General features: G+C 45.3%; 1 protein-coding gene across 3 annotated transcripts in view; it reads right to left on the bottom strand.

The window, feature by feature from the left end:
* Positions 1–7,481, bottom strand: part of PNP (purine nucleoside phosphorylase) — a 73,297-nt gene extending 65,816 nt beyond the window's left edge. The window contains exon 1 of one of the 3 annotated variants that reach the window (XR_013594867.1): positions 7,159–7,477. Coding sequence is in view for 2 of the 3 variants with exons in the window: in XM_078644070.1 (XP_078500196.1) it covers positions 7,099–7,190 (92 nt within the window). In the remaining variant the exon portion in view is untranslated. Of the gene's footprint in view, positions 1–7,098 lie in introns of all 3 variants that reach the window. The other 2 variants (XM_078644073.1, XM_078644070.1) reach the window with 2 other exon arrangements.
* Positions 7,482–13,108: the final 5,627 nt, after the last annotated feature.

Here is a 13,108-nt window from a genome sequence, read left to right as displayed (position 1 = left end):
GGTAGCACAAAGTCTGTTTTGAGGAAAAACGTATACAATTGGATATATAATGCATAATTGTTGCTATTTTTCCCCCTGTTTTCTAGGGGGGAGAGAACCATCCTAAACCCCTTTGTAGGTATCACACTCACTCCTTGACAGGGTTTATACACACACCATGCCTCTCTCAGTTCCTGCACTGCATCACAGAATCCTCCGGAGTAGGAATGGCCACCAAAGGCCTACTCCAGCCATCGGCTGCATTTCGGGGAATGGATGAAAGTTGTCATGGAACCTTTGTGGGGGATCTGATTTTCCAGAAGTTGAAGATGTCCTAGACAAAAGTAGAATTTCACTTTCACAAAGCCATAAAGCACCCAAAATAATCACCAAGTTTAAATGAGGACATTTCCTCGTGGGAATCATGAACTTCTAGATGCATATCACACAGAAAAACGAAGGGCCATATGTATCAAGGCAAAATGGGTTCGCAAACGCCGAAATTCGCAGAATTCCGGCGTTTGCGAACCCATTTTCGCTAAATGGTATGTATGAAACAAATTATGGTGCAAAATAAGGAATCGCTAAATTTGCCATTCCTTATTTTGCGATTGCATTTAAGGAATTGCAAATTTTGCGATTCCTTAAATGCAATGTATCAAGGAAAAAAACATTCCAAAATGCCATTAAGGAATCGCAAATTACCACCAACTTCTAGTTGGTGATAAGTTGTGAATTCTTTTAAAAAAGCATTTTTTTAAAAATCAAAAGGTGCCATGTGACGCTCATACATGCCCTTAGGGCCCTTAGGGCATGTATGTGCGCCATATGCGCACACATGTCATTTTCAGGGGTGCAGTTCTTGAGACACCCCTGCACCCTTGAAAATATTCACAATTTGCGATTAGCAAATTGCGATTCACAAATTTCCCCTTCATTCCTATGGGCCAGGAGGCCCATAGGAATGAATGGGAAAGTATTCCTTAATTGCGAATTCGCAATTTGCGAATTCGCAATTAAGGAATATCAGGAAATCGCTAAAAAAATGCATTTTTCTTGATACATACCATTTTGCGATTCTGAAATAGCGATTTCTTAAAAATCGCTATTACAGAATCGCGAAATGGTTCCTTGATATATATGGCCCTAACCCTCTTAGCTTCCTGCAGGAATCTGTAGCTATCTTAGAGTGGAGGATGCATATCCACACATCTCCTACAGATCCTGACTCTGAAGGAAGACTGGAGATCTCTGAGATTCTTCTCCCCCTTTTACACTTATGTTCGGGCAAAAAAACCAGAGTATTTACAACCATTCTAGCTTTTCTGATAGGCGGTTTCCATTAGCAGTGTATTTCTTAAGGCATCACGATGATTGGTCCATCCATGTATTTTTCCTAGCCCGGCCACCGGTCGGCTGGATGTCATCTTTCAGACACTGAGCATCCTGAACCTCCTCATCAAGTTCCAAAAGTCCTGCTTGAACCTTCGGGATTTGTCGTTTTTTGGCGCTCGATCCCAGGCCAAGTTGAGGAGAGTGTGTTGGTCCTTTACAAGGATAGAGAATGCCATGGGCAAGAGTAAATCTCTGAACACGTGCAGGACAAGGGGATGGAAATGATGTGACTGCCCACAAACTCACAAGTTTGTAGGTGATCACAAACTCCCAGTGCTTGGAACAGCCACATCCCACCTTTCGGGTGGGGTATTGTGTAATTTTGGGGTAATATTACTCTGGAGTGAAATGATTCACTTCTTTAGAGTCACCGTGTGCGAAGCACTATATTAATGCCATTGCGGCTATCTGATTATCTCAGCCTGACGGACTGCGTCTGCTCCCCCTCCCGTCACGACGTCTCCGCAGGCCACGGACGCCGAAACTGCCCAGAAAGTTAGGGTGACCAGATCTTGAGAACCAAAAACCGGGATATTTTAGGAAAAAAGAAGGACTACCATTTTTCATCAACAGAATGGTGCAGAATTACAGTTTTCATCAACATAAGGTCACAGAAAAGGCATTAAGAAAATAAAATGTAATTTCTACAACCAACATCATACATATTAATTAAACTGCTTACTTATAACAGCTGCTCACTGGCACAGCCTTATAACACCCAAAAAAAGTGCCTCTCGATGCTTTCAGTCGACCCCCTCTATAAACCGGGCTATGAGCCAAAATTATCGAAATCTGCCGGGACTGCCGATGAAAAACCGGGACTATCCGGGCACGTCTGGTCACCCTACAGAAAGTACAGAATGCGCTTTTATCCACCGTTCTGTTTGTGCACTTTATTCGCTTTAGCTGTGCACGTCTGACGTCATCTCCACCTCAAGAAAACCGCATTCTACTTTGTGCAAGAAGGATGGGGGTTTAAAAAGTCGGGGGGGGGGGGCGGGGGGTGCGGGATAAAGAGCGCAGAGGAAAGGCGGGGGTGGGTGAGGGGAATACATGAGGTAGAGCAGAGTGTAGAGAGGGAAGCGGGAGGAGGGAAAAGGTGACTGTGTACACAGTTTTCACTTCCCCATTAGGACTGGGCCTGCGGGCCCCGGCCGTCTGGTTTCACAGCGGTTCCGCTCTGCTGCGTTCCAGATGCTGTACGTCTGAATGACTCAATTCAGAGGAGGATTAAGCGAACACACCTCCTAAAACGGGCCAATCATTACTGGCGATCTCAGACACACCCCCCTCCACCCACTTCCATCGCTGTAGGCCTGGCTGAGAAACAGTCCCTGCATGTGACTCAGTCACGCAGCTTTCCGATTACATGTTATCTTGAAAACTTTAAAACAGAAGAATAAATAAGGGAAATAACATGCGATAAACCAAGACAGCTAAGGGGGTCGCCTTCCCGATGCAATTACAGTGATAATGCACACAGGGCAGGTTTGCCCGCTGCAGAGGTGCGTTGTGACCACTACTAGACCCCGTGTTCCTATCACAGTCAGACCGTTCGCGTTGTTGAAATGCCTGCGGCTGATTTGCTTTACAATAATACACGCAGATCACATGTTCCTGGAGCTGTAGGATAACTCGGCGGGGCTAAGGGGACGTGGGGCTTTTTTTTATTTTATTTTATAAAGTTTGTGATGGAGAAGGGGTTTTATGGGTCTGCTGCACAGATTTACTTGTAACCAAACGGCCCTCGGTTCCAATCCCAGTAAGATATTGCTAGGGCTCGGCTTTCTTCTGTGTGCACCCTGCACATGCAGATCTGAATCTCTGCAGGGCCAACTTGGCTAGTCACCATTCTAAGGTCGACACGCTAGCAATAAAAGTCGTTTCTGAATCTGTGTGGCAGTGTGTGGGTATTTACCTCTCTGTCGATTTATCTGCTAAAATCACTAAAAATAGAAAAACGTCGATTTCAATGTTCAGCACGATGGGTTTCTTTGTGGAAAAAAATAACTAGAATATATGCAAATTTGTCAGTTATACATATAAAAGGCTGGGCTAAAGAGATAGTTCGAACACACATTGAGGACTATGTGCACATTTCCTACTCCTCCCTACGGTATGATGACCAGATCACTGCCAGTCAACGAGGAGACTGTACCGGTGCTTGGCTTTACTTGTAGACAATTGCAATCTGCTTATTTGATTCAGTTGGATCCAACGTTGAAATCAAGATTACAGATACCAACATACATTAAGTTGTATTTACATAGTGCTTCATTCCCCCCCCCCCCCCCCGAATGAGGTACTAAAGTGCTTTGCAGAATGGTGCCACTCTGCTCTTTGGATTGTGCTTGGTTGGAAATGGTTGGGGTTGTAGTGCAGCCTTTATGTGGAGTCCTTCGGTCTTGTGTGTGATGGCCAGAGTTGTCATCAATGTATCTTGGCATGTTGTGGAGCAAACAGAGGCGAGGAATAGGACTTATGTTTATAAGGCACTGTCGCGGGGGGAGTGTTTTTATGCAGTGTGTGATTGACCGAAGCTGATGTATTTCTGATCTGCTCTCCTGTACAGCATCTGCCAAAAATTAGAATAGTTGTGAACTGCACCGGTTGCCCGTTCTTCACCTCCTCGTCACAGCAAAGAAAGTTTGGTGTTAGGTGTCTTTGAACCTCCAAATTTTGTTCACAATGTAAGTAACAAGCATTTGCAATGCAATAGGTCTCTCATTTGCATGAGTTTGAGCTATTGTCATTGTAAATGATAATGCCTTTTAAATATATTTGTTTACAAAACCTACTAGCGGTGCGTAAACACCGCTTGCAGGTTTTGTAAACACATAAATAAACAGCATTGTCATTTAAAATGCCAATAGCTCAAAGTGTTGCAAATGCGAGACCTCTGTGGCACCCATGGTTTAGCTTTCAACATCGTAAGCTAGAGTGCGGGTGCCACGATTGTATCAAAAGTAAGGAAATAGAAAACATGACTACGGATAAGAAGAGATTTAAATGAATGTTCTGGTTGCTAAGGATGGACAGGGATCTACTCATGCATCTGTTCTTGTAACTGATTTTGTATTTCTGCACATGTAGCACTTATTGCAAATGGGAAAATACTACACGTATCAGAATGCACCTGTTCACAGCTGGGCAAGTAAGTTTGCTAACGTAGAACCAACCCACTGCTGTCAAAGTTTGTCATATTGAATTAAATTGAAACGTAATAGGTTGGGATCATTTGGGGGAACATACAGGGATGTCACCGCTGTTATTGCTGTGTCGTGCACACATGAATTACCTCATTTGATCAAGTGATGGTTTCAATGTGACTGTTGTATTACCTTTGGCCACACTGCTGCAAAATGCTGCTACCTGAAAGGCCTGGCCTGGGTGCAAGTTTCACATAAGACATGGGTGTCCCTTGGTAAACAGGCATCAGCTAAGAGAAGTACTTTTAGCAGGATGAATAAGCATAAATGTATGACAATAAAAAAGTGACTCTTCCTACAATGTTTAAATATCTCCATATGCATGTGTTAACTGTGAAAAAAGTTGAAGCAGCTGTCTGGGATGAGAAAACACTTGTGTACACAGTGTGTGCACAAAAGACCTCCATACTATGGACAATGTGATGATTGTGCTTTTACTTTGGGCATATTATTGTCCCACAGTGTTGTACGTGAAGGACATTTGTAATGGGCAACATTGTTGGGTCTCACTACAGAGGCCCTTGTGTTTCTCTTCTTTGCACCATCGAGACTCCTACGCCGACCACACTGGACCACCCTCTATGTAGAGGTGCAGCATTACATCTTGCTTCTAAGTTTTGTTTCTGCCATTTTTGTGTCCATTGCTGGATGGCCTACATTTTCAGCCAAGACAGCGGGTGAAACGTCACCTGATGTAGGGTTGCCTGCCAGATATTTCTCCTCCAAAGTAGCTGCGTCCAAAATGGAAGGAGCCACTTCGCTACATTTTAATAGAACATGTCCCGACGTCCACCATAGCAGGTAGAAATTTCACGTCAGACATAGGTATTGGGAATGTAGCCCCAAAGTGAGGGAACACACCAGAGACCCAAATAACCGACTGCCTAACGTGATGTGGTCAGCAACATTATGCATTCATTTTAATTAAAGTCTACCACCATTTTCAAGTGTATGCAACGCCAGAGACATATTCGGCAGCGGTATGATAGTATTCAGGGTGAAGAGACATATTCGTGGTAGCAGAGCAGTCATCCAAGATTGGGCATGTGCTCCACCACCATGTCTTCCGGCGATACCTCCAGGCCTTGGGCCACTGGTAGTTTGTCTGTCAACATACAATAAATAGGGTGGTTGTTTCATCAGAGCTGAAGATGGGGAACCCATGTTTTTTGGCAAATTCTCTCTTTCTGCTCTCCTCGAAACCAGTATCTTAATTTCCAAATGACACTAATTTTAAATTTAAATAATGAGACTTTGTGGTTTAGAATAACTGTGCTTTCCGATATAGGCTTCTCCTTTCCATGTAGAATATATTGAATCTGCTTCAGAGCTCTGCTGTTCCCCAGTATACGTTTTTCCTTGCACTTCGTACATTGATATCATTCTAAAAACAGGACTACAAGTACCAGAATGCAAAGCCAAAATCTGGATAGATGCATTACTTATGCATGATACTAAGAAACCTTAGATCCTGCGTTCAGTTGGTGCCTGTTATCTAGCTGAAATACCCATTACTACAATGTATTGCATGGGACCTTGCACGTTCCAAGTGAAATGCAAACATTCCCTATTGGGTATTGCTGAGAATGTGTTTGGTCACGGGCATTTGTCATTGGTATCCATGTGTGAATGCCTAGACTGCAGCAGATGCGTTTGAAAGGCACGCAGTTGACCGGAATTACATCATTAATGTGCTGTATTGTGGACTAGATCCTGGGTATCAGGGAGCCATGAATGTAAAACTATAACACAAAATGTCTGCCTGTATTCCCAGAATTTATAGGTTTGCTGTTGGCCTGTCAAATCCCAGCTTCAGGCTACCGGAGTAAAAAACACATGCTAACTGAGAACGTAACTTGTGATAGACTGTCAGCAATGTCGCTGAACGCCCTACCCCCAGGGACTCTGCAATTATTACTGTACTCTTTCCAAGTGCTAGTATCTAATGTGTGCACGCGGTGGGGCACCAGACTTACACCCTCTATGGGGGCTCGGACTTCTTTTCCATCCCCAGGCTTCGACCCAAAGCAAAAGAGAAGGACAGATTAGGGAGAATGAAGGAAAAAATGGAAGACAGGAAAACAGCGACAAAAGAAGAAATCGGGTCCAAAACAAAACCTACAAGAGTGTGGGAAGGAAACAGGAAGTGTCGGGTGGATGACGTGGTCTCAAGAGAAGGCAGCAGGGTGCTCCTACGAAAAACTTTGGGCGCTTGCACTTATTTGTTTTTACAAGTTAAAAAAAAAAAAAAAATATATATATATATATATATATATATATATATATATATATATATATATATATATATATATATATATATATAGAGAGAGAGAGAGAGAGAGAGAAGAAGAGAGACAGACAGACAGGCAGAGATAGAGATGGAGAGACAGAGAGAGGGAGAGAGCGAGATAAAGAGAGGCAGACAGACAGGCAGAGAGAGAGACAGAGACAGAGAGAGGGAGAGAGAGAAAGACATTACAAAAACCAAAGGCAAAAGAAAGTGGGTAGTGGGTACATTTGAGCAGGAGATTCTGAAAGGCTCGCGAGGACGTGAGGCCTCCGGGGAGTCTGGTACCTGCCGTCCTTTGCAGGGGCCTGGGTCGTCATCTCCCGGTCTCCCTGCGGCGCCTGCGGTGGGCTCTGTGCGGAGGACGCCTGTCTTCGGGTCTCACCCCTTGCGTGGGATGGATGCGTCGTCGGCGGTGCTCTGGGAGGAACAGCTGGATTCGCTCTTCAGTGACTCGCCGCCGCTCGAGGGGACTGCTGTGTCTGCGGTGCTCCTGAGCCTTCTGTGCCCGGCCCACCCACGACACCCGATATAAGGAGGCGCGGGAGAGAGGCGTGCATCACCTGCGGAGTCTGAGCACCGCCCGCCTTGATCTCCAACCAGAAATACCTGCTCAATAAGATGCTTCACTCCTGTTACCGGAGGGGGAGGGGCCGTGTTAACCTATGAGGGGAGAGCCGACGGTGGCATGAGATCCAGGGAGTGCCAGGATGGCAGCGAGTGAGTAAATGACTACGTTCTCAAACCGACAGGGCCAGACTGCAAGCACACCTACTCCTGGCAAGAACTAGCAAAGCAGCCCTCACCGCACCATGCATCTCAGCAGGCCTTGAAGCAGAGGCGGCTTTTGGTGTGGGCGACCTTGGCCCAAGCCCAGGGTGCCTCGGTTCAGAGCGGAGCATTGAGCGTGCTTGGCAAACTGCTTGCAAATTTCCCTCACTTTTAAGAAAAATTCCAGGCCTCCTGTCCCTTCAGGCGCCATTTCCATTCCGGTAGCGTATCTTAGAGAGGAGGCTGGGCAGGGTGGGGTGAGGGAGGGGGCGATTGGGTATGAACACCCCCGTGCTAGTCAGGTTCGGTTGCCTGAGTGAGAGAGATTTGTGTGCAGAGGTTTGGGCCTTAATCTGATTTATAATCAGCTCGGGTGCCCCTTCCTGTCACTTACTCCTCTTCTGCCTGCTGATTGGGATGATGTTCGGATTGTGCACAGTGTCAGAGCCTTCATGGGCGTCCGCAGGGGGGGGGGGGCAAGAGGGGGCGCTTGCCCCCCCCCCGGATCTAGGCCCGATTCCCAAGGCGATTCAGAAGTGGAAAAGCAGGCCCACATTCCTGCTGGGGCAACACCTGAAAGGCTGTACAGCTCGAGTGTGACTCTCAGCAGGACACAGAGTCAGCCATTGCATTGTCATGGTCAGAATGATAATGAGCCGGCAGAGGAGACACAGCATGGAGCATCTCCTCCCATCCCACGCCTCAGGAGAAGAGGTTGAGTCCTTGGGGTGCTGCTGATGCTTTCAAGCAGCACAATTAACAAGTCTTAGGCAGGGGACGTGATCTTTAGTCCCTCACAGCAGGCAACAACGATCGGATACAAAGGTATGGGGCGCGGGTGGGGGCGTTTGGGGAGCGGGGCTAGTTCCAATATTCTTAGTTTAAAAACTATGAAGTGACAGACCGGATTGTGAAATATGTTTAAATTCAGTGGGCCCTCTATTAGTATTTAATTTGAGCCGATTGTTTCCTGTGCTCAAAACAGCACTCAATTGTTAACACCGCAACTTATGGAAGGCTACTGCAGGGTAGCGCTGTCTGCCTAATTCAGATATGAGCACAATAGTCGTTTATTAATTCTACCTACATTAGAATGACTTATACCTGCAACCCAAGCCATTCTTACAGATTTGAGCCGGGCCTGGAATATTCAGAATTGTCACATTGGTGACAGTGTGATAGATAGGGGTTGTCATTGTCAGCTCTGGCAGGAGCAATGTGTATCCCTAGCACTTCTTATTTATTTTCATATTAAGCACTGCCCACTTTGTATTCTGCAGTGAGCCCCATCACTTTGAGTTAGATCACGGAATGCGCATTACTACTAATAGTCGGATTTAAAGGGAACCAATCCTTCCAAGGGAAAGGAGATCAATTTTATTTGAAAGTCACAATTCAAATACCAGGATCGCAAGACCGACTCTCATGTCAACAAATACTTATGTGGGAGTAAAGGAAACTACCACACCATCTGTTTTATAGTTTTTGAGGTGAATATAGTACATGCAAAGCAGGACGCTGATAATTACATAGTTAACATAACAATGTATAGTAACTGTGCCAGTATTTCTATTGTTCGCATAATAAGATGATATACATTACAGACATAACTCGTTGAACCATAACTACCCCCGCCCCTCTATGAAACGAATGATGGAAATGTCTACCATTATAAAATAAAACTTCACTCCAGTCAAAGCAGCAGCTACGTTTGAGCATTAGAAGGAGAGGCAACTTGTGCAGCTCATCTCTGGTAACTCATCTCTGGCTCCTTATTAGAGGTATTGGAAAGTCTCAGTGTTATGAAGATATTGGAATAACGTGACAACACAGGCTGCACTTAATCTGTTTGAGCAATGGGAAGAGTGCTGTACATATCCGAGAGTGAAAAAAATCCGGAAAAAACACTGAAGACTGAAATAACTACATTTAAAGAACAATATGACTAAAAATGGGGAAAAAAATGAAAATTCGATTTTGACAATGTTGTAGTGAAAAATCTTACTAACCCTCCATGTTGAGACCAAGGGAGACTTAAGAGCAGAGGAGAGATAAAGAGAGAGACAGAGCCAAAAGGAAAAATAAGAGACGGAGTGGGGAGTAGAGACAAACGGAGATGGGGAGAGGAAAGAGGGAGAAATGATTGACGAGAGAAGATAGGAAAAGAGGCGAGAGGGGAGGGACATAATTATAGATAAGTACAAGGAGAGAGGGGAAAATGAAAGAGGGAAACAGCCAAGTAAAAGATGAAGTGAGAACAGACTAAGTGGAGAGAAGGTTAGAGCAAGAGATTGGTAAAGATAGGGTAGGAAACGAAAGTGGAGAAGGGCGATGGCAAGGGGAGTAAAAAGAATACTGAATGACAACGCAAAGGATGGATGCAGAAGAGGATTATTAGAAGTTTCCTGGTCAGTATTAATAAGGAAAGGATGAATCAAGGCCTCACACACACTTCTTAGTTCTAACTTTCAGCAGCCTACAGCATGATTTAGAGGTTGGTGATACCTTGAGGAAGTGCCAAATCAGGAGTAGAATCAAAGAAATATGGCACTATCACTTCAGGAAAAGGATAGTTTGGTAAAAGAAATGCCACATGTGGAGTCTCCACAGTCTCCAACAACTCCTCCAGAAATAGGTGGATTTTCCTTTACCACTCAGCAATAAACTTTCTTTTGATCGAATGCCTAATAAGGGTTGAACAAGGTCTTTCCACTTTCCTAACCTTTAGAAGCATGCAGAACTGAAAGCACTCACAGGGACAGGAATCTATTTAATGTCTACAGAGAAGGGTCTTCTGCAAATGACAAGGTTTGATAAAGCAGGTAGTTGGCATAAGAAGACATAACTGAAGAACAGGAGAATTTTCAATACAGGAAAAAGAACTGATGTAAATCTCAAAGAAGCAATAGGAATTTGGAGAGTGGGGACTAAGGACATAGGAGGTAGAAATAGAACGAAGTATAGAGTGTATATGGGAGACAAGTGAGAAAGAGGTGTAAATTATAGACTAAGAGAGAGGGAGGGAAATAGTGCAGGGGCAATTGAAATGGGAAAATCAGGGTAACAACGGGAAGAGAGAGGGGAAAAGAGGGATGGATAATGAAAGAGATGGATAATGGGATAGAGTATGATAAAGGAGGGGTTGGTAGAATGAGAGAAAGACAGAGGGAGGGAGACAGAATGAAAAGTTGGTATGATATATGGTCAGACATTCAGAAACTTTGAAAATCTAATAGATTTGGTGATACGCCGTGTACTGGGTCATAACCTGCGCACCTCCCGCCTCACAGCTGCGGGCTGTAACTCGGTCCGTGGCACCTATATCTGTACGCTGGGCATGCCGCAGCTCAGTGTGGCGCCCTGCAGTTTCTTTTCTGGGTGCAAAGACGCACCATGAAGCACTTCTCTTTTCTCTTGGGGTACGCCGCCACTGTGGGCAGTGGCCATACAACCCTAAAAGCACCTGATCTCATCTGAAGTTAGGCAGGGTCGGGCCTGGTTAGTACCTGGATGGGAGACTGCCTGGGAAAACCAGGTGCTGTAGACTTATCTGAATCTTAGAGTGACCTTAATATGAGCTGCCTGCAGTCATGGTTATGGGCTATTTTTTCATGTTCCTTCCTTCCAAAATTCCTCTGTCTGGTTCCCAGAGGGCCTTGAGTACTGTTTTTTCTTCACCATTCCAAGATGGAGGTTTTATAACCTTCTTCCTTTTTCTTCCCAAACCAAGATGGTGGTTCTCCTTTTCCTGTTGCGTCACTTCCTTGCTGTCCTTGTGTGTATATAAGGGGCTGGAATTCTCATTTTTATTGTGTTGCAACACTCTTCACTCCTGTTGGTGTCTCTTTTCTCCTGTTGATATCTATTCACTTCTGTTGGTGACACTTTTCTACAGTTTGGTATTTTGGTCCTGTTGGTTCCTTCTTCTGCAATTCTCCTCTTCTTCGCAGGTCTGTCATCCCCTTGCTGACTATCTTCCTTTTCGTGTCCTGTTGCCTGGATTCTGGAGTCACCTCTTCCATCAGAGGTTTTTTTTTGTCTCGGAGCCTCCTTTGAGAAGACACTGTCTGCCCTGACGTTGACTTGTTAGCAGCACTGTGGCTACCAGAAAGGGTCGCTCCTACCTAAACAAGCAGACAACGCACTACTAGCACTTCAAGCACATTGTTGCTCATTCCATTAAGGGGGAGATGTGAATGCTGAGAGTATCACCTCTACAGGGATGACAGCCAGAGGCTGGAAGGGAAAAAAAAGCAATATGTCAGTAAAAACTTTGATGGCCTGAAAAGAGATGGGAGAAAGACCCAGGCCCAGTTAAGATAGGGTTTTGAGCATGATGGGGAACATGAATTATGTGTGCATTCGTTAGCACAACTGGTGAGTTGCATTGGTTTTGCACATTTGGCAAAACCATAGCTCAGTTTTAACTGTGTTTTTATTGCCTATGTACATAGAAAGGGAGGATAAATAATTGTAAAGTCTGAATTATTTTATTAGGCAGGTTTGTGCAAAGTTGTCAGAGGGCTTACTGCACCACACTTTTAAACTTCAATGCTTTGCAAAGTGCAAAGTGGAATGTAATTTTTTTTTTAAACATGAAAAGCTGCAAAGAGATGTGTGGCAACAGAAACATAAAGCCAGAAGCAAAGCAGGGAAAATAATGTAGGTCCCTCGTTGTTTGATACTTATGGTGTTCAAAATGTCAAAAGTTGACAATGTAAATACCTAAAATATCAGATCTTTGCAATATTTTGTACCCTGTCCATTCCCCGTTCATGTTTGTGGCCCACCCATCGATATTTGTGGCCCACTCATCGATGCTCGTGGCCCTCCCTGAGCAAGAATCATAGAACCGGGTCTGCCTGGATCGCCGGTCCGTCCGGTGCTGGCCCAGTGACAGTGTGGTATTAACACTCAGGCAACGCACGTTGCTGAAGCGGACGCCCATGTGTTCTGAGCAGGGAGGCTGTCAACATTCCTTTTACGGACGCCTTTGGTCCCCTTAATTTTCACAATTACAGCAGGCTGTGCTGTTCCCCTGCGAGAGAGAGAGAGGGTGACAGAGCGAGAGGGAGACAGAGCGAGAGGGAGACAGAGAGAGAGGGAGACAGACTAAGGGTGACAGAGAGAGAGGGAGACAGACTGAGGGTGACAGAGAGAGAGGGAGACAGACTGAGGGTGACAGAGAGAGAGGGAGGCAGACTGAGGGAGACAGACTGAGGGAGACAGACTGAGGGAGACAGACTGAGGGAGACAGACAGAGGGAGACAGACAGAGGGAGACAGACAGGGAGACAGACTGAGGGAGGGACAGACTGAGGGAGACAGACAGAGGGAGGGACAGACTGAGGGAGGGACAGACTGAGGGAGACAGACAGAGGGAGGGACAGACTGAGGGAGACAGACAGAGGGAGGGACAGACAGAGGGAGGAAGACAGAGGGAGGGCAACAGAGGGAGACAGACAGGG

Source organism: Lissotriton helveticus, chromosome 5_1 (genome assembly GCF_964261635.1).
Source record: "Lissotriton helveticus chromosome 5_1, aLisHel1.1, whole genome shotgun sequence".
NCBI lineage: Eukaryota > Metazoa > Chordata > Amphibia > Caudata > Salamandridae > Lissotriton > Lissotriton helveticus.
The sequence above is the reverse complement of the archived record's forward strand: the minus strand, read 5'-3'. Positions and strand labels throughout refer to the sequence as shown.